Source organism: Mesitornis unicolor, unplaced genomic scaffold, assembly GCF_000695765.1.
Source record: "Mesitornis unicolor isolate BGI_N332 unplaced genomic scaffold, ASM69576v1 scaffold49159, whole genome shotgun sequence".
NCBI lineage: Eukaryota > Metazoa > Chordata > Aves > Mesitornithiformes > Mesitornithidae > Mesitornis > Mesitornis unicolor.
Window position 1 is genome coordinate 34,405 of NW_010206153.1, and position 26,400 is coordinate 60,804.

At 40.0% G+C, this 26,400-nt stretch overlaps 1 protein-coding gene across 1 annotated transcript in view; it reads right to left on the reverse strand.

The window, feature by feature from the left end:
- Window positions 1-26,400, reverse strand: part of RELN (reelin) — a gene marked incomplete at its 5' end in the record, with an annotated part of 80,750 nt that overhangs the window by 28,225 nt on the left and 26,125 nt on the right. The window contains 15 exons of the mRNA XM_010191657.1: window positions 1,150-1,318; window positions 3,577-3,826; window positions 6,042-6,300; window positions 9,615-9,762; window positions 10,734-10,954; window positions 13,697-13,926; window positions 16,470-16,572; window positions 16,654-16,825; window positions 18,270-18,452; window positions 19,317-19,401; window positions 20,812-20,989; window positions 21,085-21,225; window positions 22,651-22,924; window positions 23,148-23,336; window positions 25,489-25,647. Of these exons, the coding sequence (XP_010189959.1) occupies window positions 1,150-1,318; window positions 3,577-3,826; window positions 6,042-6,300; window positions 9,615-9,762; window positions 10,734-10,954; window positions 13,697-13,926; window positions 16,470-16,572; window positions 16,654-16,825; window positions 18,270-18,452; window positions 19,317-19,401; window positions 20,812-20,989; window positions 21,085-21,225; window positions 22,651-22,924; window positions 23,148-23,336; window positions 25,489-25,647 (2,761 nt within the window). The remainder of the gene's footprint in view (window positions 1-1,149; window positions 1,319-3,576; window positions 3,827-6,041; window positions 6,301-9,614; window positions 9,763-10,733; window positions 10,955-13,696; window positions 13,927-16,469; window positions 16,573-16,653; window positions 16,826-18,269; window positions 18,453-19,316; window positions 19,402-20,811; window positions 20,990-21,084; window positions 21,226-22,650; window positions 22,925-23,147; window positions 23,337-25,488; window positions 25,648-26,400) is intronic.

The following is a 26,400-nucleotide window of genomic DNA, read 5'->3' on the forward strand; positions in this document are numbered from 1 at the left end:
AAAAAAGTACTATTACTTGACATGAAGCACTGCAGTGTAGATAGGGAAGAGTCTAAATGCTCAAAATAATTAGTAATAGAACGTGGACCTTTCCACTAGTTTCAAAACAGGTGGCAACTGTATAGGTGCTCTCAGTACAATTGCTGAAAAATAAAGGTCTCCTTTTATGAACTCGGATGTGCATTATCTGGCATCTTTCTTAACAACCTTCTCAAACAGGCACAGGCTCTGTCTGCACTGTGGTACTTCTGTGCCTACAGTTAGCTCAGCCTGTGCCTACGTGAGGAGATTGAGCTTAGCAATAGAAGCAGAGCTGGGGTCAAGTTGTGCTGTGAGCCTGATGTCCACACTTCCTGTGTTTGCAGGGCTTTACTTCGGGCTGGCTCTACTCTGGCTTTATCAGGTATGACTGCGTGGGGGACAGTCACAGCTATCACTGCAAAACAGTACATCGAGAAGGACCCAGACTGGAAGGGTGAACTATCCAGGTGTCCCTAGAGGGATCTTTTTGATAAATGAAACAAAATTCCAGCAGTTTTCAGGACATTGTAGGGAATGGTACAGCAGCACTCCCCATAGCACTGTTAGTCCTGAACAGCTCCTTTCACTGCAGCTTCCCATCAAATCCCACAATTTCCTTCCCTCAAAGACAAAAGAATGTAAGAAAAAGAAGAGGAGGTGAAAATGGGACATGCAAAAACAATGAGAGCAATCAAGCTTAGAGAGACATAAAGGATACAAGGAATGCACAGAAAAACAAGAAGCCTGAAAAGTGCTACACTTAACCACCAGCTCATGGCCAACAACAGCAAGCACAGGGTGCAGTGGGGATTCAGCCAGTCCAATTAGCCAACATAGCAACCAGAATTTAGTGAGGCTGAGGATGACATGAGATTCTTGTAAAAAATTCTCCCTGTCCCTCTCCAGGACAAGACAAACAAGAATTTCCTATCTTTAAATAACTAAGAAAAGTAAACACACATAGTAGCTTTGCAATTTTCATGCAAAGCGGGATGGGGCTTCATTTACTTAAGCTTGTTTGTTGCTATATACATGGGTCAAACAAATTATTTTAATGCTATAATGTATCATGCCTCAATACATAGTTAAGCACTTAGTTTTAGTCTACAGAAAACCAGAGGGAGGTACCTAGTATAGGGAGGCAGAGGCAAAGTAACCCGAGTCCACTTGTTGAAAGTGTCCGAAATGAGGATCCTCTGGAGATGATACTTGTTGCATTCCACGTTAGTGGGAAGACAGTCTCTCAAAATTGGGTGCCAGCTCAGCCCAAGGTCCACTGAGTATTCCAGTTCAATAGCTATGGGTGCAAAGATGGTTGGTAAGTTAATTTGGAGTTGCAGCCGCAGGTCTGCAATGAACTGGTAACCCCAGAAAGCGTTAGTCACAATCTCTGTTGACAAAATAACCACTCAGAACTTTCCAAACCCTTGTGTCAGAAGCACAAAGCAAGCCCCTTCGGTGGCAGTGCCGGAGCATACGTTATGTGTTGCTGAGCAGGTATAGCTCAGGAAAAGGGCTGCAGTACACCTCTGTATCCACCACCTAAGTCAAGGGACCACAGGTGCAAAGACAGAGTCATCTGTCAAGTCACCAGGAATAAGTCAAGCCAATTTCTATAGCTGCAGTGTGTAAGGAAGTGATGTGACAGCATCATGACCAGCAACCTTTTTGGGTTTTTTTTCAGGCTGAAGGATGAGATTCAGCTGGCTGTAATCATCATATAAGGTAGAGCATCACTCAGTTCAAACTTTTGGCTCTGTCACAAAACGGTTTAGTCACTCTTCCACCCCTTTCCAGACCAGCTCATTTCATTATCTAGCATAAAGATTTTTAAATTGTGTTTGTTAGTCAGTGAGCTTGTTTTAATTAAACCACAGCATAGCCACATTAAATGAATGTATTCAATTCTCAGCAAAAATCAGCAATTTTGTTGTTTTGAGGTTTATGGCTTATAAACTTTTATTATGAAAAATAACGGTTAGTCAAGCTCACTAAATACTTCAAGTTAAACTTTTATGCAGCAATTAAAAACTAAATAATAACAGGCACAGAACTGTAACTTGAAGTAAATGTTCCAGCTGTCAGGCATTCTGGCTGTGTAAAATATGTAGTGTGGTTGCAGTGACAGGGGTGGTAAATCTGTGATCTTTTTTGATTACTACAGACCCATTTCTTCTACCCTCATGCACAGAGAATGACTCTTAATCACCCAATCAGTCCTACTTGATATCTAAGCATAGAACACAGCCCTATAGAAATACAAGGACAAGTGAATACAAACAAGGGTAAGTGAGTTTTTAGTGTTAAATCTCCATCACCAAAATGAAATGCTTTGCTCATTATGACTGGAAGCATGATTAGGTAGTGTCCTGCCTAATTTAATACTAAGATAATGGTAAGTGTGGTAGGAACTGTTTCTTTGCCAGTACAGAGCTAGGCTGCCAAAACACTTTCAAACTTAGCAGAGATGTTCTTAGGATGCCACAGTCTTTTTACTACCAAAAGAAAAAAATACTGTTAGGCAAGTGAGTAATATATCTATTACTTTCATTGGCTTCAGAATAGCAGAATTAGAGAAGCCACTTCTGAAACTTCATGTAAAACCTTTTTCAATTTTTATGCAGAATTCTAGAAGAATCATCAGCCACCCAGTGATTTAACACAGGCTACATGCTGCAACATATTGTATTCTCCTTCTCATAAAAAAGTCTATACCCCAAAATCCTACACTAAAAGAATGTAATTTAAGATGTACAATCAAGCATCCAAAAGCTAAGAAGACCTATTCCTTGTGCATCTTAAACTTCACATAATGAACTAGTTTTTAATTTCCATGTGATGTGTATTCATTGCAGAGCATGTTTTTACTTATACGTGTATATATATGTATATGTGTATATATACATTTACACATATAAAAACATGCTTTGCACTGAATACACAACATATGGGAAGGAAGGAAGTTAGGTAATTAAAAATTGCATCATTATGTGTGTGTGTATATATACACATATATATGCATATATCTATAAACACATTCATACACATATATACATATATATGTATGTTTATTATTTCATATGGACAATACAAATTTTTGCAGGTGATGCTGACTTTGCATGTGTCAGATTTACACTGAGAAATTTCTTAGTTATACAGGTGTAAGTGAGATCTAAACTGAGACTTACTTTACCAAAAATGTAAAACTACAAAGCAAGAAACATGCTGGCAACATGCAGCTGCTGATCATTAGAACCACAGCATCTCCACAAGCAGTGGGTACCATATACTGGTAAATGGATTTGAGTAAGACGGCTGTTAGTCTTTTTCTTAAATGAACTGAACTGCTACTTAGGTGCCCAGAGGGAATAATATACTTTAGTTTATCTTAGGCTTCAGACACTTAGAATAAAAATGCTGATATTACAATTCCTAACAGAAACATGCAGCTTGCTTTTGTTTCTCAGTTCTTGTTGCAATGTATAATGGAACCAGAAAACAAGCGGAGTTTCCCATACAGGACAGGAAGGGCAGGATTTACTAAGAAGTCATTACCATAACAGGAGTCCGTGACAGAGCAGGATGCTGCAAAATCTATTTGCAAAAAAGAGTCTTCATTGACAACGATGTCAGTGGTGACAACATAGCGGGTGCTAGCTTTCTCGATGAATACCAGAGCATCCCCGGTAGACCCACAGACTGGCATCTTTGTTCCACCAGGATGGAGCAGCCACTTTCTACTATCCAGGGTGGTGAAATCATCTTCTAACACAGTGTTGCCAGAGATGTTTCCTCCAATAAGAATCTGAAATGGTAGGAAAGGAACAGTTTTTGAAAAGAAAGAATGTTTAGAAGTCTTCACAAATGCACATGTGACATAGCATCCTGCAACAGGAAGAGATTTACTGATCTATTCATATATATTCTGCTGGTCAAAAATGGATAAATTTACTTTGTAAAGAGTTTAGGTTATGAGAAAGGGGAATATCTTTTTCCAAAAAAGAGATGCTAAAGAGATCAGCTCAGCTATACAAATGTAAAGCTCAGGGATGTAAACTCCATCCTCCAGTAAAACTGCTCACAAAAATAAATGTTGGTAAGAGCAAAGTGATTACACTGTCATTTTTCCTACTGACTGTTCAGTTCTAGTATAATCTGGCACACTACTATCAGATTGCATCTGCTGACAGAACTGAGGAAATAGTCTCTGTTCTGCCAGGGACTGTAAGATGTCAGCATTTTAGTATTGAACAGCAAACAAGATAGATAGAATTAATTTTCATTTGTTATTCTGAGTTCAGTTTCTGACTGTTCTGTACTAATATAACTACACTCAGTGAAGATACAGGAATGAAAGAGTGAGGATTTTTTTCTTTTTAAATGGAGGGATGGGAAGTAGAATTTTATAACTACATCATTAAATGTGGCTGGGAGTTTGGTTTCTGGGATTTTCCTAAAGACCTGAATAAACTCCTTTAAAAAAAATTCATACATATTTAAGCAGGTTGAACTTTGACAGCCAAATAACACTACTTAGAGCACAAATGAGGCTTCTTGAGATTTATACCAAGTCATACAAAGCAATATAATAATTTTTATAGAAGCAAATCCTAAATCCCAGATATAAAACAAAATGTTTTCAAAATTAGAAGATGGATATAGATTGATGTTTTTCTATAGTTTTCCCTATTACGTTCTACAAAGCCAATTACATATTTGGACAGATTTAAAATGCAGGTTTTTGAAGTGTGAACTCAGACTTCCATGTTGTACAGTAAAGCTTGCAGCAATGTGAACCTGTGACTCTAGTCATGTCTAAATTACTCTCCTAGCTCCAAATGGGCATTCAGTACCCCACATGGAAATGGTACATTAAAAACACAAGACAAGCAAATGATAATTGTGCTCTATTTGGAGCCAGTCCTGTTTAATATCTTTATCAATTATATGGATGAGGGGATTGAGTGCTCCCTCACTAAGTTTGCAGATGACACTAAGTTGGGAGGGAGTGTTGATCTGCCTGAGGGTAGGAAAGCTCTGCAGAGGGACCTGGATAGGCTGAATCAGTGGACTGAGGCCAACTGTACGAGCTTCAACAAGGCCAAGTGCCGGGTCCTGCACTTCGGGCGCAATAACCCCATGCAGTGCTACAGACTTGAGGACTAGTGGTTGGAAAACTGCCATGCAGAAAAGGACCTGGGGATGTTGGTGGACAGCAGGATGACCATGAGCCAGCAATGTGCCCTTGCGGCCAAGAAGGCCAATGGCATCCTGGGGTGTATCAGAAGGGGTGTGGTGAGTAGGTCGAGAGAGGTTCTCCTTCCCCTCTACTCTGCCCTGGTGAGACTGCATTTGGAATATTGTGTTCAGTTCTGGGCCCCTCAGTTCAAGAAGGACAGGGAGTTGCTTGAAAGAGTCCAGTGCAGAGCCACAAAGATGATGGAGGGAATGAAGCATCTCCCTTATAAGGAGCGGCTGAGGGAGCTGGGTCTCTTTAGCTTGGAGAAGAGGAGACTGAGGGGTGACCTCATTAATGTTTATAAATTTGTAAAGGGCAAGTGTCAGGAGGAAGGAGCCAGGCTCTTCTCAGTGACAGCCAATGACAGGACAAGGGGCAGTGGGTGCAAGCTGGAGCATAGGAGGGTCCATGTGAACATAACGACAAACTTTTTTACTGTAAGGATTACAGAGCACTGAACAGGCTGCCCAGAGAGGTTGTGGAGTCTCTTTCTCTGGAGACATTCAAAACCCACCTGGACACGTTCCTGTGTGACCTGGTCTAGGTGATCCTGCTCTGGCAGGGGGGTTGGACTGGATGATCTTTCAAAGTCCCTTCCAACTCCTGAGATTCTGTGATTTTGTGATTCTATAGCTTTGCTAGATTATTGTAATTCTGGAATATCTTTATATAAAGCATTTTTCTTGACCCAGTGAAATGACATATGCTAACAAAAGGGAAACATTAAGACTGAAAGCCATCTAAAGTTGTATTAAAAAAACCAACCCAGCAGATTCCTTACCTGGTCGATTACCCAGGGACTGTAGAAATGCCCGTTGTCGGATGGTTGCCACCAGCGAAGCCGAGTGGAGCTGGAGCGGGCCTTCATGGGAATTTCCAGGGCGATGTAACGTCCCACATTGCTCGAGTTACTGAAGAGGAACTCCTGGAGAAGGCTCCACGTGAGACCCCCATTGAGCGAATACTGCAGCAGCACAGGCTGGCTCCTGGGGTCTGGCACCCCCTTGCCACATCCCAGTCTCATGAAGAACTGCACAAATCTAACAGGGGGAGCAATCACTCAAAGATTTCTTCTCTGCAATGTGCCAGATAACCAACTAGGGAGACTTGGAGTTTGTCTTTTGACTGATTTCTTGCTGGAAGAGTCAGCTTTAGGAGATCTTATGATTTCCTTTTCAAAGCCTCCAGAATATAAGTAGACAGACAGGTGGGATGACAAAAAATCGTTTTGCCTGTGTGGTATTTTGCCAGGTAAAGTAGGCTGAACAAAGCTGGTCATTTATGTTTTGAGCTTTTGTCTGCATAGCAGATGGTGTTCAAGTATCAGAAACATAATCCTGGGTGAAATTTTTATCCCTGTAGCCCATGAGTACAGATTTTAGTGGCAGAAAAGCAATGGTGCCCTAAGTAGATCATAATTTGCTACAAATTTGCTGAAATGCTTAAATTCAAAATAAGCATCCCGGTTTTCCATTGGCATTAACTAGAGAAAATCTGGACAGGAGAACAAAGCATGTTTCACTTTCAAGGATCATTTTGTCCATTTACTCAGCCTGGGTAAATTTGCCTAAATCACATCACCTAAATGTGCTCCCCTGAAGCCAGCCCAAGCCACCCAGGGACACCAGCACTTTCATCCCCTTTAATTGGCTTCTCCAAAGCAGCACAATAGACTTGTATCAAACTGCATAATTCCTCCCATTAGCCGATGCTCAGAAATAGCTCTACTATGCACGTGGAGTGGAGGAAACCGCTGCTGTAATGATATTTACCTATCGGACTCACAGGGATATTACAAGTATTAATTCATGTTTGCAGAGCTTTTGAACAGCTTTAGAGAGTTGTATCTGTTCTAATTATTATTGCATTAGTGCTGCCTGGCTCATGGTTGGATGAAATGGCGGAAAAAGTAGTTTTGTATCAAAAGTTTTGCTCTGGTTTGATCTGCAGGTAGATCTGCTGGGAGTGAAGGCTGCAGAGGTGCTGGGCAGACAAAGCTTCAATAAAACACCAGACCTGCAAGTCAATTAATTCTAGTCCTCACTGGGACTCATGGTTTCTCTTGCTACTATATATAACTTCTTTTGCTATAGATTATATCCACCTCCATGTCCCAGACATAACGTATTGCTTGTGCTATAAAGGAGCACTGGAGACCCTCATGGATCAGCATATCAACTGTAATGGATTGGATTCACTGCTGGCAAGCCTTTGTGCCTCCTCAGATTTACTCTGACATTCACCACATAATTCAAAGAAATAAGCCCAGATGACCTTGTCTGTTGAATCTGCTCTCTGTGCTATTCTTTTATCTGAATTTTTACTACTCTAGTAATATCTCACTCAAGTATAGGTAACATAACATCTAGCAGATTAAAAAGTTAGTGATTTTAAATATCTCTTTTCTCCTCCCACTGATATTTTGCAAGGGTTCTGCCTGTCTTGAAAAGGAAAAGCAAAATTTTCTTGTAGCTATAGTAACACTAAAATGTGTGGAGCTTCTTCTAGTAATTAAGAATTGAAAAGGATTTGATCAGATGTGATACCTAAAATATGCTGTCCCTCCTGATATTTCATGCTGTGCAGTTTCAGCTACTGGTATCACCATGATGGTGATATACTGCCACCTGTGTTAAATTCTTTAAAATATAGATGTGATGGGAGTCAATAGTGGATTGGAGGGTCCACTTGATTTTAGTCCCCAGGTGCTGCGCGTGGCTTGCGGCACCACCACCACTGCTCGCCTGTGTACTTCAGGGAGTCTCAGAAGAAAAGGAGAGGTTTTAATGTGACCTCTGAGTCTAGTACCCTTTAAAAGACATATTAGAAATCCTGTTTCTCATAATTCCTGGCAAAAACTGAAAACTCTCCCAAGTCCTGTGCAGAAGTTGACAGGTCTGCATCACAGCCGAATCTGTTGTGCTTTGCAGGTGGCCAACAGAACCAGCCTGCAAGTTAAGAAAATCTCACTGCAATTAGTTTAGGTTGCTAAAGAGCAGCCCTCAGCAACACTGTTGCAGTTGGCCTTGATGTTCAGAAAATAATATACACCTATTTGTTGATAACTCTTATTTTTCATAGGCATACACAAGAAATTAAACATACGGCTTTGTTTTTCTTTTACTAGGACAGAAGTAATTTATCTCTGTATAACACCTTGAGGTCAATATATGCAAATCCAGCTACAGACTATCACAGAGAAGAGATAAATGGTGGTTCTTTGAATATGAGCAATAAGGAAAACATGTCATTTAGCCTAATGGAGCAACTTACAATATCTCTTGTATCTTTTGTTAAACAATCTTTTAATTTCAGAATGGTCTAGGAAATCAGTGGACTATTGATGTTTGTGTTTACCAGGTTCTGAAAAAAGTTTGCTGTGAGTAATCTCACAAATTCAGTACAAGGACCTCTAATATTACACCTCACTGAGGGTTAACTAATAACTAAAAAATGGTTAGAAATTAGGCAACTTTATCGACCATGAGGCTCTGCAATTAAACCATTATTTAAAGATTTAATGCTAATGAAGACAAATTTAAAAAAAAAAGATAAAATGCCTATTAAAGTGTTCCCAACAGAACATCAGAGAGGAGTAGGGTGTTTTCAAGAGACCAGTGGAGAAAATTCTTTGAGAAAATGCAATATCTCCAAAGTAATAATATAAGAATATAAGCTAAGATACTGAAAAAATTAGAAAACAGTGCCTCTTCATTAGCATGTATGCACAAAGGATGTGGTTTGATTTGTATTAGTGTAAATTTTTTTAATGTGGCTTGCTTAACATGTCTCACTCATGAAATATCTCCTCTGCAGGCTGTAATGGTACAACATAATCTCTAAATACACTACAAGTATTTGTTTTTCAATTGCTGTAGCTAGTGACAGCTTGATGGGAATTTCTCAGTGAATTACTGGAAACAAATGTGCACAATAAGAAGAAAGTAAGCTTCAGAAATGAAAGAACTATGAGATGCTGAATGTAAGAGTTATACTGGCAGCAGATACTCCTGTTTCAGCAATGGTTCATAATACAACAAACTAAGACAAGAAGAGCGTGTAACGCGCAATGAATTTCTCATATTAAGCATTTAAGAAATAAAAGCTTGCATAAACTAATGAAGGTCCTGGAGTTCTTATTCAAGGAAAAAAGTAACCTTTAAGTGGTTAATCCTATTGAAGTTCAAGTTAAATTTGATTGAAAATGTTAACAGTTGTTACAATGGAATATTTGCTAGAGTAAGGACCACAGAATATATCAGCTTGCCTTTACCATAGAAGTACCACATATGTATTATTCTTCAGTATATTATTTCATCAGTGAAATCCTGAAAGTACTTTTAAATTGGTTTACCTGGCTTGTGACAAATCTAGGTCTCGAGTCATCAGCATACGTAAGCCTTCTTCATTAAAGAAAAGGTTGTTTCCTCCAGACATGATACCACATTTCCTTGATGGCTTTCCACCACTCACAAGCAGGAATCTATCTGACTCCAGCTGGCCTGGATACACAGTAAATACATATTTATGATTTACTCCGAAGTGCTCCTACTGCAAGAGTACTATTTCCAGATAAACATCACATACAGAGTGAAGCAATATTTGGTATTTCCAAGGCAATGTTTCCTAGAAAACTGCCATGATTCAAAAGAAAATAAACCCAAAAGTATGAAATCTAGGCTCTTAGTCTCCAGTTATTCACAAGATTTTCCACTTTTCTTCATTTTTCTTAAGATAACAAATTATCCAGGTCTACAAAGAAACGTTGAGTGCTATGTGGTAGCATGTAAGCAAGGGCTGGCAAAATTTAAAATTATCAGCAGCATCTATGAAGGGATGAGTTTGGATTAGAGGTGCTGCTTTATTCAAAACATGCTCTTCTTGCCATGCTTGCTAGTGGGGGAAACCTCGAGGGGGTTTTAGAGTTGTGTGCATGGATGCTGTGTGTGCCCAGGCACATATGAGGATCTGAGTGATCTGCTGTGCCTGCCGAGCGGCAACCCTCACCGCTGAGACACGTGGTCTGCTCTGAAATTATGTTTCCCTATTAAGGTCATTTAGATTTCACTTGTCGTGAGAAACAACACAACCTTAAAGCCCTCTGTCGTTTGCCTCACTTGCATGCATTCTGTCTGTGCTAATGTCAAACTACTATCAAGCCATTATTTTCTTCTAAAATTATTTTCTACATGCAGTTTCAGGAAATTCTATTTTGCTGGAGATATTTTATTCCAGCATTAGCAACTTCACAGAGAGTCTGACACTCCAAACCAGACATCTGATAGCCATCAGACATTCACAAACCATGCCTGAGAATGACATCTGCACTACTTGGCTCATGGGAATAGTCCCACAGCATAAATGAAATGCAGAAACTGTAGAGGTGAGGAAGACTTTGCTGTTTCATCCCTTGACTCCTGGGTTCCACTAAGATGGACAGACAGAATTCATACCCCCCCAAAATATGAGATACCTTCAAAATCATCCTTAAGGAAGTCAACATTCTTGGTACTTATTTTGCATGTTGGCCCAGAGTACCCGGGGTCACAGATGCACTTTGTGCCGTTGATGCAGCTGCCGTGCCCATTGCACATCTCGTCGCACTGCGGGCCGATGTACACATTATCAATGGCCCAGGTCACGGGCTGGGATCCAGCAGGGTAAAATCCTTGGTACCACCTGAACCTTGCCAACCTGAAAAAGGTGTAAAGTGTACTTACTTTAAACAATAGTTCCTTCTTTTTTGTATTTCATATATACCTCATGCTAAGCATATACATAGTATTCTTTCTGTTGCAATTGACTTGATAAATAGCTTAATTCTAGAAACTGACTGCTATATCTAATTCTTTCAGTGCCACTTGTATCTTTACAGTCACATTCAACTCTAATACTGACAGAAATAAAAATAACATAATTCATTAGTTGCAATACCAAAACTGAATGATGGACTTGAAAGTGGGATTTGAAGTCCAACCACACTTTTCTCCACCATTTATGGGGAGGATGAATGGCCGTGGCCTGATGGATTCCTTCAGCTTTGTCATGCAGTGTTGGGGTTGAAGCGGGCCACTTTCACCCTCTCCTGGAGAGTGAAATCCTACATTGGGCTGCCACTCTGCCCCCAGGAAGACCACCTGTGGAGCTGGGGTGGTAGGTACTCACGCTCATGGAAGGAAAACATCTGCCATGTCACCAGGTATTCAGCTTGCTTTCAGGCAGCTTAATTTTAAATCAGACTGATATTGCAAGTTGTTAATTTAAACTATATTCTCCTTTGGGTGCTGTTCTGTCATTTTTAATTTGCTTCCTAAGTGCTACTCACATCAACACTACATGTAAAGAGGAACTGAATGGGGAGGGGGAGGGAGGAAAACCAAACCGAGCAGGGAAAAAACACTTGAGAGACTGATTTTATTCCCCAATGAGAAAACGTTTTAAAGGAGGAAGGAAACCAGAAGAGTGAGAAGGGGAAAACACTTAATTGCATTGCATGTTTAATGTGTCTTGTTAGAGACATCTAAATGCAGCAGGTGAATCAATAGCACACATAGCTGACAATTTTTTTTGTCTTGATTTGCTAAGAAGGAATTTTTATGAGAATTCAGATGATAAGGGATAACTGATGGGTGGGGGCACTACAAACAGTTTGAAGAGAGACACCCAAGAACCAGAGTTCTGCTGGAAGTAAAAACCATTGATTTTAGTGACCCCTGAGATGAAGTACACAAGTCTGAGGCTGGAGCTGGGGCAGGATTCATTCCAGCTCTCAGGTACATAAACTCCTTCTCCTTCTCTCAGGCGTGGATGAAGCATGACTCATGTCTGAAGCCAACAGTGAAACACCTGTCTTGCTGAAGTTGGTAGTCTTCATTGACTCAGCAGACCCTGGGCTTTTCCTTCAGGGCATAACCAGAATATTAATTCATAGTTACAGCTATCTGCTGAAAACATCTATTAATTTCCAAAATTACATATATAGTGGAAATAACTAAAAATATCTTAATCTTCATTTAAATATAATCTCTTTACACTTTGGGAATGAAAAGGTTGTTTTGGGTTTTGTTTAGAATTACACTAGGAGTCAGGTGTGGGGTTTTTTTCCTTGTTATTCCAGTGTAGAAAATCCTCCTTTAGCTCTCTGGCCCAAAAATTTCATAGCATCAACTAGTCCATGGAAGCTGCTCTGCACTGCTGAGTTTGGCTGGCCATCAGCGACTGGTTTCTCGCCTGGCGTGTTGGGGAAGGAATAGGAAGGAAAGCAGGTATATGGGACAGAAACACTCAGGAACAGAGGACTAAGTTAAAAAAAATGGAAAGTTTAAATTAATTAGGAGTCTGCATAGTCAAAATTTTCATTTGGAGGGATGCCTTGGTAGTTAGGTAAAGGGTCAAATAACTCTTTTGGGCAAAACCAGAAGGAAAAATATGTGTCAGCAGGAGATGGTTACCTAGTCCATGCTTCAAGTGTTAACTGTCATAAACCAGAAAATTCAATTTTAAAATTTAAACATTTTGGTAAATTATTAAACATCCAGGCTTTCCAAACTCGGTTCTCATCTCTTATATAGGTCTTTTCATACTTTCAGAGGCATGTGTGGGGCCCCTTATTTAGTGGAGGGTCCATTGCATGCAGTAGTTTCATAAATGGTCTCACAGTTGCATGGACTCTTAAAGTCTCATAGTTGTATAGCTCATTTTCATTCATATATGCTAAGTTTAATTCTTAATGAAGTGATCTTTTACATAAAGTGAGGTGATGGTAGAAAAGAGTTTTCCCTGAAAAAGTAAACAGTACCGTTTTATACTTTAAAAGTTATGTTATTATGCCTGCTAGCACATATTGTTTTTCTATGCCATGTATCTGTTATTACCCAACCTGATTCGTTTCACAAACTTTAAGTTCCTGAGTAACTGCAACAGTTACTTCTGTAGAATCAGAGAACTTTGCAGCTACAAGAGACCTTGAGTATTTAGATCAGTCCATTTCCTCAAGCTGAGATAGAATCAAGTCTATTATAGCTCATATTTTACTGCATTTTCTAATGAATCTCAAATTTCATGCAAGAGTATCCTTGATGAATTCAAATTGCTAATGCATTGCAGTAATGGCACTGAAAGAGCTTTAAAGATAATATTGCATTAATTTTACTGTGGAATCCAATTTTAAAAAAAGTCACTAATTAGATGTGTGGATAAATAGGAAATTATCTGTGGTTATTCTACATTAGCATTAGGCACAACATATTTTTGGAAATGACCTAAACACTGACATTTAGGACAAAAAGCAGAGAAAAGCTGGTCACCCAATCTGCTCTAGAGCCACAGCTCTTACAGACCACTCTTGTGCTGGGAGAACATTTTGAATGGAAAATAGAAACAGAAAACAAACTTAAGAAGCATATGGACGCTTACCAGCTGGCACTGGACACTTACCCACAGAGATGCAGTTTTCCAAAGTGAATGACCTCCCTTCTCCAGCCCTGGGTGGTGCCTGCATAGTAAGTGCTGCTTGGATGATGCTCGGTGGAACAGAGGGAGCTGAGGTGGCTGCTGCTGCTGTAGCACAAGGGGAGCAGGAGATGCCAGGTCGCTCCCAGATCACGTGAGAACTCCAGCTTTACTGGGTCGGCAGATGAGCTGTCAGTGGTGCAGCCGATATTAATCTGGGGTCCAAGACAGGAAATGCAGAAGATGACATAGGGCAGGCTGTGGGACATCTAATCACCCTTTTTCTTAGTCAGCCTCCCCCATGTGGTATGGTATTTACTTAGTCCAAGAAAATGGTGTTTTGGGAACTCATTTAAAAACTGAGATGATGCACATGAACATGAACTCTTGCACATTGCTCTACCTGTCCATGGGCATATCGCACTCAGGCTTATCATGTAATGAATGTAATATGAAATCCCCAACCTTCTGCAGGGTTAATTAGACAAAATCCCAAAGGAGAGCTGCTAATGTTGCTGGAGTAAATGCATCAGTTCTCGCAGCCCTCTGGCATGTACTGAAGTAGTCACAGCACCAAAAAAAAATAAAGTACATTTTTAAAATGAGAAATACCAAAACAAAAGATGCAAGCAGAAACTTTTTTTTAAAAATTGCTGAGCTGCACTATGGTCCCCTTTTATGTTATGCTTTGAAAAAATAAAAAAAAGCTTATGCCACAGGACCCTTCAGAGTGTGTTCTGTATCACTTCAATATATTCTTCAGCTTTCATACTCAATATCCTTTTGCTCACGCATAGTGGCAAAGCCTAAGGAGAAAGCATTAAAAGAGTATCATAGCTGGACTGGATTTAGATTCAATGTCCCACCAAAATATAGTTTGGCAGTGTCAAACTTCTCAGGGTGTTCTTACAAGATTCCTGATATAGAGAACAGTATAAAAGGCAGAAAACCTACACGAACAACAGTTCTACTACTGAAAAAAATACAAAATGATGTTTTGTACAGAATCTGAGACCTCCGAGTCCTGAGAAAAGACGTATTTTCTGCATGCCCCCAGTGTAAATTAGTCTGCTTTTCTTTCACACTGATACTAAGATGTTATTTACATTTCAAATTGCCTATATAAAGGAAGAAAAATTAGTTCCCTTACAGGATGACTCTGACATGTAAAATAAGATGTACTACACTTACCATGCAATAAATAAAAACCCTTTGCCAATGAAATACAAAGCCTGTACTAAAGGTATGAAACATTTTGGGTTTTGTAGATACCTCTGTAAAGGAAAATAAGTGTATTTCTAACATGCTGCTCTGTAATGAAAATATATTTATTTCTAAAACCCAGTAATACTTAGAACTGTGCACGCATGTTCAAAATGTATCCTACATAGAACTTCCTTCATCACTCTTCAGCGCACATGAGTCCCATCAACCTACATTTGACCAGAAGGATTGTCTATTCATCTGGAAGCCTGGAGAGATGCTTGACTCAATATAGGTTTTGACTCTTGAGACACAGAGAGAAACTACTGTATTATGCATAACTCCTTCATTTATACTAAAGTCCTCAAAAACGTGAGCTGAAAACAATATTCTTACCACATATGGAAGTAAGCATGTAGATTTTATGAGGTTAATGCTCTGAAGACTTATAAATATCTTAAAGTGACCTCAAACATTTTTGTTCTACAGGCTGTAATCTATATTTTAAAACAGAAAATGGTTTGCATTCAATAATTCATGAATTGGTTGCATGAAAAACTGAAGTGTGCATGAGCACACAGCTAAATCTAGTTTCTTGGAAAACATTTAGTATCATTTTAGTAATTGTTTATAAACTGTTGAAATGTGCTGTTTAATGCTACAACATGCTACATCTTTGTTAAAAGCAGCCTAATAACTGTGGCAGGGCAATTTACATGAAAGCTTTTTCTACAATTTCTTTATGACAATATAATGACCACTCTAAACTAATACATACTAGGCTAAGTGGCTATTCCCAACAATAGCTGCCCTAGCCAATGCACAGTTTAGATCTCAGGATACACCAGATACACAGTTTAGTTTAGACCACGTGTTGTCACTGGTGTGCCTGTTCCACTGACTGTATGAGAAGCACAAAAAATACGCTCCTTATTCATGAGCTTTAGATAACTCCCTGAGATGGGAGGAATTCAGGCCACCATGGGCAAGGAACAGCTCCTACTAGAACCTCTGGGAACGTATGGGCAGAAGCAAAAGGAAAGCAGAGCCTTGGCTCTCTGAGAAAGTACAACCAGAGCAGTTAAGCCAACAGGTAGGAAAAATTATAAATTCTAGTGTCACAGATGAAGTCGTAGCTCTCCACTGGGTCAGCTAGTGCACATGCTGCACACTGCTCCAGCTGCACGCTTATTCGAGCAGGATGTGAAGTGGCAAAGCCTGGATATTTTGCTCATCATCTTGTCTGTCAGTGGTGACTCTCCAACTCGTAGGACATGAACTTTAATGCTATCAGTGCAAGTATGTAGGCGTGGACAATGTAGTAATTAAGGCAAGAAAGTAGAAGACTTTGAGGCAGAAATTTTCCTCACCTGTGTATTAAAAGCTTCATGATACACCCACACAAGGGAAACTAATATCAAAGCAATTACAAGGGAAATTATACAGGATTCTCTAGCTGGCAGTCAGAAAAGCTGGGCAAATACACCGAAGAGCAGAACCTGAAAGAACAGAACTCTCTAAACAAAAAGCAAAGTAACTTTTTGAGGATAAGTACCTCAAATTGAATAATAGTGTTCTCATTCACACTCAGGTCCCTTGTTGTAATGGAGTGTTCTCCAACTTCATTTGAAACAAATACCATTGCCGAGTCTTCTTCCCTGTAAAAAAGGAAAGGAGCATTTTAGACTTAGTTTATTACACAGTCACTTCTTTGTAATTTATTGCCAAGAGATGCTTACGGAGCTCCTTTAGATGAATATGGGCAATAAAGCCCAATGTTTCCACCAGGGTAGAAAAACCAGTTGTCCTCTTTGGGACCAAAGTCAAATGTATCCAAAAGGATCATGGGATTCTTTAGGTTATTTCCATCAATAATGAAGTCATCAATAACCCAGATTTCTTCTTTTTTACCTACAAAAAAAGGGAACATTCTTATTAAGACCTAATACTACTATTATTGGAGAACAGACCAGTAGCCAGTATTTAAGGATTACATGGAGAAAAGTGTGCTAAAAGTGCGGTTTAACTATTTTAATTTTCCATGAAAATGGAAATGGGGGATGGAAAATTTTCATTTTCTGTTAAAATAGTCCCCATACTGCTCTGCAGCCTGACCCTAGAGAATCAATGTTTATTCCTCTAAAATTTACGTCACAGCAAACTGAAGAGTGAAAAATGTGGGTTGAACAAATATCTTCTGTTTCCATCATATTTACTTTGAAACTCCAGCATCAACATCTTCTTTAATTAAGAACCATCTAAATGAGCAGTTGCTGTAGAGCTCAAGCAGCCTGAAAGGATTATTTCATTCTGCACCTTTTTCCTTGCACTCAGGAACTTGTGCTTGCCTGGCAAGAGCTCTCTGATATAGAAGGAAACTCTCAGTGACATTCTCTCCAATGGATTATGAATTCAAATGTGTTGGAAAACCGGTGCTTTCAAGTGGAGAGGAAGGATTAGACTACCAGATCTTTTGTGTAACTTTTCTTCCCCATCTATCTAAAAACCTTTGTGTTGATCAGAGGAAGTTAAAAGGCTTCTTTTAAATTAAATTCCTACTTAAGGATAATGTCTGCAAGAAAAGTTTAGTTAAATGTTTTAGGGAGGACCCATCAGAAGAATGAACTGGAACTGGATTCTTAAGACCAGCCTTGAATTTGCTTTTTTTGTTAAGAGGTATGCTAGGCATTTGCTTGCATGCAATAAATCACTGCTGTATCACTGTGTCTAAATGATGACTGGAATACTTTAAAGCCCATAATGTCAGCTCCTGCTAAGAGATGTGCTCATAGCAACTGAGAGTAGAGGAGAGCTCTCTTCAGCTGGCACATCTCCCTGCAATCAGGAGGAATGACCTGTGTTCCTCTTGTGGTTTTCTACAGTCCTTTACAGTTTAATAAAAATATTAACTGCTCACTACATACTCTTTGTAAATGGGTTTTTAATGCCTAGTTAATTCTGAGCAAGGTAGGCCCAGTTCCTGTTTACACTTGGGACACTTTTGTATAATTGGAGCATTGTAATGGGGCCTCAGTGTAAACTAGAACCAGGTCCATTAAAAATAATGAGCAGAACCCGAGTGATTGCTTGATCTCCTAGTCCCTCCAGGACCAAAATTTATAGTCTTCTGCACACAGTCAAGGGGTATTATGTTAAGATCCTTCCACTTTAAAGCATACAGTATATTTATAAGAACAGTAAACATAATCCGGTTATAATTTTAATTGAAGAACTTGAAATATAAGGAAACAAGATTTAAAAGTCTCTATTCTTGTTGAGTTAAAAAATCTAGCCTCTTAGAGATGCTGAGCTGTGCAAGTGTGGACCTGGAGTCCTGCAGGTGTCTCTTCCTTACCATTGTTGTAAGGTTGCCAGAGCCTGAACCGCGTCGCATTGCTTTGGGCTGCGTAGGGCAGAGGAACATTAATAAAGAGGACATCCGTAGTCTGTGTGAAGTAAAATTCATCTATCAGGTGCCAAGTGATGCCTCCGTTGACAGAATATTGCAGCAGGATGGAATGAGACCTCTCAGGGGTGCCTGGAGCAGAGGGGACATGCATTTATGTTTATTATAATCCAGTTTTAAAAAGCACTAGCCTAAAAAACACTTCTACAAATGTAAATACAATTAGGTTACGTTGACATCTATTACAGAGTATGGGCTTGCTTTAACAACAGCTTAAGCATATACACCTTCCTGTGCTTTCCCTTGCTTGCCTGCCTGCAAAATGCTAATGATTTAGGGGATAAATTTACATTGCTGTTCATTGTATGCATGATCACAATTTACTTAGATGAGAAGCCATCTCAATGTTACAATTTTTTAGACTAGAACAAACCAGCTCCTTTGACCACAGACATTTTTCAGTAATTCAGCATCTATCTGCTTGTTGTTCCCAGGTACCAAGACATTATCATCACCATCTGTAGCACCCACAGATAAAGACACGGTCCTTATCCTCACAAATTTATAGTCCACAGCTCTGATACACAGATACTATTATGAGCATACTCATGCCCAGAAATCATACCATTGACATAAAGTGTTGAGGATATTTAGTAGCATGTTTTTAACAACATGTGCTTTAAGCTGGGACTTAAAACCAGTGGTGGAAGTGAGAGTAAAATTTACACTTTCTGACTACCAGTTCCTCCTTTTTTTTACTTATAACTTGTAAAGAGTTAATAAAGGCTTTACACAGCCCTATATATTAACATATGCTGATTAGAGCCTAGTTTGGCCCATGCCTGACTTGCTGACCAGGAACGTCAGTGTCTGAGTGATGGTATCCCTGGGCTGAGTTCTCACTCAGGTAAATCTACACTCTCTACTCCCTTTTCTGTGATGCTACTATATATGAATAAAGCTAGAGAAGTGATAAGAAATCAACAGTGATCTTACCTTTGGCGATAAATTTAAATGAAAACTGAATGTACACGGTATTAGTGCAATCTAGATCTCTTGAAACAAGCATTCTCAGTCCTTCCTGCAAATACAGAATATATAGTGTGAATCTTAGTTTCCATTATTGAAGATGCTCTGCAGCTTATTATTGTCTGGATGTTGTCTGCTACTGACTGCTGCTAGCAGCGAGAGAGCTAGTTCTCTGTGGGGACAGTGACAGCCTTGGCAAAGTGAGCCATAGTAATGGAGAGGGTTAGATATGGGTGTGTGTCACCACCGGAGGCACAGCTACACCATCAGGTACAAACACAGGTACAACTCATTCAGCTCATGCTCTGAACGACGGGGATGTGATCTGATCTGCAAGCACTGACTTACTCAGGCATTGAGTCCAAGCTAACATTCTCATTTTTTGGACAAATTGTATAGTAGCCAAGCACCCTAATTTCCAGGCAGTAAGACTCCTCTCTAGGAGCTCTTTTCTGTGCCTTAAAAAATATTTTGTAAAAATAACCTCTTCCAGGGCAACCTCTTGACTTAGAGCAGTAAGGAGAGGAAGCACATAAGAAACCTCATAGTGACACCTAAGGTTCTGTCCATCTCTATAGATGACCTCAATGTTGTGTGGATCCTGGGGCCAGAGCTGGTCCCTGTTCTGCAGAGATTTGGCAAACCAACTCTCAGAGCTTTCCTCTTTCTCAGACCCACTGCCTCAGGGATATAACCTGCAGGAACAATCAATCCAAGTCTTAGACAGCTCACATCCTGTGATTTGTGATTTAAATGATGCAAAGAGGTTGAACTGGAGGCAAGGTTTTGCAAAGGGATATTTCTAAAGAACTAATTTCTGTAACAAACGTTATTAAACTTTGCTTTTTTGAGGCCATCTGAGCTGTGAGCCTAACATTTGTGTGCCTTTAGTCTTTCTATTATGTGTTTTATGGAGGAACTGAGAAGTTCAGATAATATGGTGTTTCTGGCCTTTTAAAACTTGTAATTAACAAAAATAAGTCCTTAAAGAGCTAGAAAACCTCAAAATTATGGAATTAAATAAAACACAGGCTTGCTACATAAACATTGATTATATAGACTACAGTGCTGACTAATTTCTATTCAAAATACACAAAAGCCAGTCAGGGACAGTTAAGACACAAACCCAGTTGATTGTAATGTGTACCATATTTCCAAATCACTCATCTGACCTCAGGAATCTCAACAGCAGAGTTTCATTCTTTTCCTTTGGTGGTCAAGGAGGAATTTATACCACAGATGAAAGTAACAGCCAACAAACAGATGAAACCCATTTGTTCACAAAAAACAACTGTGATGAACATGGAGCATATTTAAGGCAGGAGAAGACAAGAAAAATGAAAACATAAAATTCTAGCTTAAATACTTTGACATAAACACATGGGGGAAACAACAAATATTTACTTTCTGTCTCTAACTCTACTAGTTTTTATTCATTTTTTCAATGTATGTAATCTCTGACCCCTTTAAAAATGAGAGCTGTTCCAGACTTGATGGTGTCACCATTCAGGTTTCCCCTCTCAGCACCGTAGACCTCAGGCCAAAGGTCTGGATGCAAGTTACCATTGAAATCATCCTTCAGGACAGACGGCAGAGGAATGACAGGGACACAGTACTGACCACCGAAGCCTCTGTCACACCTAGCAACAAATTGGGAGGAAAAGGTGTTATCCATCTGGCCTAGATAAAACACAACAACCTTTCTATGAAGCAGGTTAAGCAGGTTGCTACTTACACACAACGACCTGCATCGCAGGTGCCGTGGCCTGAGCACATCCAGGGGCATCCTGTAGCCAGGACCACGTTATCAATAGCCCAAGAATCAACACCAGAAGCATAGTTGTACTGAATCCATCTGAACCGTGTTCTGGGAGAACTAGAAAAAAACAGAGTGAATGTATTTCAGGCTTCAGACTGTCTGCTCCACAAAGTGCTAAGTAGTAAAGAAAATACCACTGACTTCAAGAGAAGAAAAGCATATTAATAAACATGACTCCCTGTATTTGGAAAAGATTAATATTCCAGTGGAAACTGGAAGTTTTAATTTCTCATGTTAATTTTTAGACAGAATTCCAGCAGACTGTAAAGGAAGGTGCCTAAAGTGAAAACCAATAGAGAACGTTGCTGCAACTCTTGCTGCTCAGCAAAGTGGTTGAGCAGAAGCTTTAACTACATTAGCATTTGACAGCTCCATGTGTTGCTAGCAGAGTTAAAACAATATAATTGCTTCAGTAAAGTAAGAAGTAATGAAATTTCATTTATACTAAGTTTTGTGTAAAGAAAAAAAAAGATTACATATGTTCATGGATAACAATGTATGAATATATATGTACAATCATGCACATCCATACGCACTGCTGTGATTGTTGTCTGCCCTTTTATCCTCAGCTGAGGGAAGTATTTTGGAAAAAAAACCTATCAAAATGCTATGGGTTAGATCATCTTGCATTTGTTCAACAGGAAATGTGCTGTGGACAGCACACAGAGAATTGCCCTCAGACTTTGACAGGATTAGAATATTATTATACTTGTGAAGAAGATTCTTTGGAAGAAGATGTTATGGTCATCTGGAGTGAACTGTGGAATTAGAAACCAAGATGTGAACCCCAGTCCCAGTTCATTTACTGTGTGTCCATTTTTACCATTGTATTTTTTGGGTGGTGATTTTTACAGTAATGTGTAGGGTGCTTTGAAGAATTACAGAAGTATCCAGAATAATGGTAAGCAATATCATCATAATCATCTGATATTTCTAAAGTAAAGCATGGTTTTATTCGGAGAGACGGATGCCAGCATATCTGCCACATCCATTTACAAACATGTGATATCACTGGGAGGCAGTCAGAACTCTCCTCTTGGTCAAAAGGGTAGAGGTGGCACATCCAGTAACATGCAGTTTGAGTTGCTGAATGCCACGACTAACATGTCTAAATGTTGGATGGGAATTTATATGCAATGACAGAAAATACTTCTATGTAAAAGGATGGGTAAGGGCACTAATTCTTGCTTCTTATTGGGTGAATGTAAGAAAAGCTAGGTTTAGTATTCCTGTTCTTGCTGTCGTGGTTTATAGGCAAGACTTAAGAATTCACTCATCCAAAGTTGTTACTTCCTTAAGTTCCTGCAGTTCACATTATATCTGGTGAAATATTTTGAAGCTAAATTTAAAATTCTGATGGCGTGACAACACACATTTAATAATTTAAAAGACATGCAGAAAATTCCCAAGCTGGGGGATGTTTGCTCAAATTAGATCAGCAAAATCTATACCACGCTAAACAGCCAGAAAAGCAAGGCTTACTTGGTTGCGGGTGGGAGGTAGACCGTAATTCTCTTCCAGTTTTGGAATCTTTCTGAAGTGTAGATGGAGCTCTCAGTGTAGTGCTGACAGCCGATGGTTGGAGGGACGCACTCCTCTGTCACCAGGTGCCAGTCTCTCCCATTGTTTAAAGAATATTGTAAGTGAATGCTATGGGAATTGCTGTATGGCTTGCTGCAACCCATGCTCAGCTCAAACTGCAAGAAAGTGGAGGCTGACACATGGAAGTCCCAAGTCTCAGCATAACGAGGTTTTCCTAAGAAAAGAGAGAAAAACAACAGAAAGTACACCTTATGCATATGCTTTCAGTACTGTCATTCAAACTGTTTACCTGTATTTTCACCTTTTTTCAGCCTTCTCTTCCCTGCAGATTACTATATAACTGAATTTGTCTATACCTTCCATCTTATATAAACTTGACCCATAAATAATTTATAAAATAGACTGACATGAACGTTGCAGTGTTTGGTGGCACATACCGATGTTGTCACTGAACATCAGGGCTGTATCCATAGACAGGCAGTCGATGTCTACTTGACCTCCTTGTATTCTGTACCAGCTTGCTTGTAAATCCACAGTTCCATCAAATTTATCCTGGAAGCCAGTCTGAGAGCTGTCATTCATCCCTATAAGGACATCGTCCAAAGCCCACTGAGCTGAATGCTTCCCTACAAAAAGCAGAATGGGCAGGTTAGTGGAGTCCCTTTGAGTTATTTTTTATGTCCATATCCTATGTTCATGCAGTGAGCAGAGCTCGGTCATGTAGACTGAGCACTGCTAAACAAGATTAAAACATTGCTCTAAGATGAACCTGGACTCTAGAGTATGTTTCTATTTTGGATAAACACAGGTATTTCCTTCTTCATTTCTCAAGCTTCAGTGCCTTTGTCATCATATCCTCTCCCTGTGTTTGAATGAGACACTCCCTGAGTCTTTAGATTGGGGATTTTCATTTTATGGATCACAACCTTCCTGCTATTCCCCACAGCTAAAATGGAAAGGCCTTTGTCTAGTTCTCGAAGAATCTTTGTATGGAAGAGAGCACTACACAAAGGAAAATGTTGGAGGCTCTTGATATAGATTATATTCATAGAAGTGTCCTTCACTTTGTCCTTCCTGGAAACCTTTCTTCTCTTGCTTTCCAGCCTACAGGCATCTCAGTTCATCTCCAGCCCTTCATTTCAATTCACCTTTCTACTGGCATGCTGAAAATGCCATCTTACTGTACAATCACTGCCCTCACAGGAGAAGAAGGAAAGTCTTGACAATAAATTGTGAGCTCGCAGCGATGTGCCAGGACGTTTGTCTTGCCACTATGAGGAATGTGGGTCATGGCTGACAGGGCTGCTCTGCACTGAGTTATGGCAGGCAGAGGACAGTCTATGAAGGATAATATCTGTATTGAGGAGCGGTTGTCTCCTATGGGTGCTGCTATGGAAGGTGGTATTTCAACCTCCAGTCATAAACTCTCCCTTTTACTGGGAGCCACAGGATTGCCATCAGGTGGTCTTAGAGTGACTGCTTTCAGCAGGGACAGATGTCATGTGGGTGTCCCCAGAGCAAGCAGCCACCAAAAGGACACAGTTAGGGAGCAACAGGTCTGACACTGCACCACTCACCACTGCAAATGATCATGGCAGAACGATACTCTGTGGTGCACCAGTTGCTGCCCAGCATTTTTCCCAAATGAACTGGCTTCTTAACTAAATCACATCCCTCTTGACTTGTCTACTCTCTTGCCTAGTGAGGAGAATTAACTCCAGCACATACATTGTCAGAAAATGTACAAATAAAAAACAGTCATCAAAATGATAAATGATATCCAAGAAGTTGCATACCATAATTACCTGAATGAAAGCTGTGTACTTTTCTCCCCAAGGCCACTGCTGTTAAAACGTACTTTTCTGTATTTCTGAATATCACCTTATATTTCCTGCAGGGACCCAGGAGTTGCTGCCTTGCACAAAGGCAAGACACTTAATCAGGATACTTTTAATAGCAGTAATGTGACCCCTTGCAAGGTGGGAGCTCTCACAGTGGCTATAGTTATCTGTCAGCACCAGGGTTTTACTTTCAGCTGAGGATGTAAGAAGCGGCTGAGTGGGCTTTGGAGATGCAACAGAAGGCAGGGGAGGAGGGTGCTGGGACACAAGAAATGGCAGGTGATGGGAGTCCTGTTTTGGAGTGTGAAGATATCAAAATAGTGGGATGGGAGGCACCATGTAAGCAGATTCAAGGCCAAGTTATGCCTCCACTTCCAAAACAGAGGAAAAATGAGATAAAAATGTGTAAGCCATTTTGCACCCCAGGTCACCCCATACTCAGTTAAATCCGCTTTTCTGTGTAATATTCTTTTTCCTTCCTTCCCCTCTGTTATTTCTCAGCATCTTTGGTTTAAACTTAACTCTTAAACAATTTTACTCTAAGGCCACTATTCCATTTGATGCTATAAAAGATAATCACATCTGCAGTGTGACTGAGGAAAGCCTAAATATGCTCTTACAGCACACAGCTGTTCACCATACTGCATTTTTGGGTAAGCTGAGGCTTCTACAGAACATGTCCATTTGAAAACAGGCTGCCCAGAGAGGTTGTGGAGTCTCCTTCTCTGGAGACATTCAAAACTCGCCTGGACGCCTTCCTGTGTAACCTCATCTAGGTGTTCCTGCTCCAGCAGGGGGATTGGACTAGATGATCTTTTGAGGTCCCTTCCAATCCCTAACGTTCTGTGATTCTGTGATTCTGTGATTCTGTGTGAAAAGCATTGACATGTGGATTGTTTAGAGCTGCTTAACCAATTTTAAGGATGGCATTGCTTACCGTGTTGTGGCTGCCACCAGCGGAAAGCAGTGGCGGGGGTTTTGGCCTCCCGAGGTAAATCTATGGAAACAACCTGGGGTTCCAGATATGACATGAAGTCCAGCTCTCGCAGCAAGTGCCAGGTGATCCCATTGTCATTTGTGTATTGAACCACAAGCCCTATGTTTAAAATCAAAGCAGGTAGTTAGTCTGACTGTACAAAGCAAAGCGGGGCAACTCTTCAGCTGGTACTAAGGAGATGCCAACCCCTATCCAAAGCACGTGACTTCTGGCATCTCCCCTACCCTTCTGGCATCTCCTGGACTAGGAGCATTTTGTGGATGAAGTCCTACTTGCAAAGGTGATGTGGGCTCACCAGCTCTCACACACTATCTTGCTGGTCTTCATCAAACTCAAAGGATCAAATCTTTTGCAACCTCAGTGAAACTAATGATTGTATCACAGAAATGACAGGAGTAATATGACTTTCTTCATATAGTCAGTATTTATTTCATGTTGCGTATTCTTGCAGTTTGTGATGTTGTAATTCTGATAGCTGGGCTCCCAGTATGGGTAGTTCACAATGCTCATGCTACCTATGCAAGCTCACAGCACGCTTAAAAGTTAATTATCATAATATTTAGATAATTTAAGATAGTCTTCATATCTAGCACACAGTATGGCAAATTCTAGGACAGAGCAGAATTGTGAAGTCACTAATGAGCTCATCAAAGGGGATAATACATGAAAGAAGCACTTATGTATATTTCTTCTTTTAAAACTCTTTTATACTAGAGTATGTTCAAATAAAATGGATTTTCTTGTGTCTTATTCTGGTGCAAATGAGGGGAGAATCAAACCCTCAGTGTAAGCTGTGCTGAAAGATTACAGTTGTGAGTCACTATCAGTGTAAATGCTGTACATCGGGAAAGA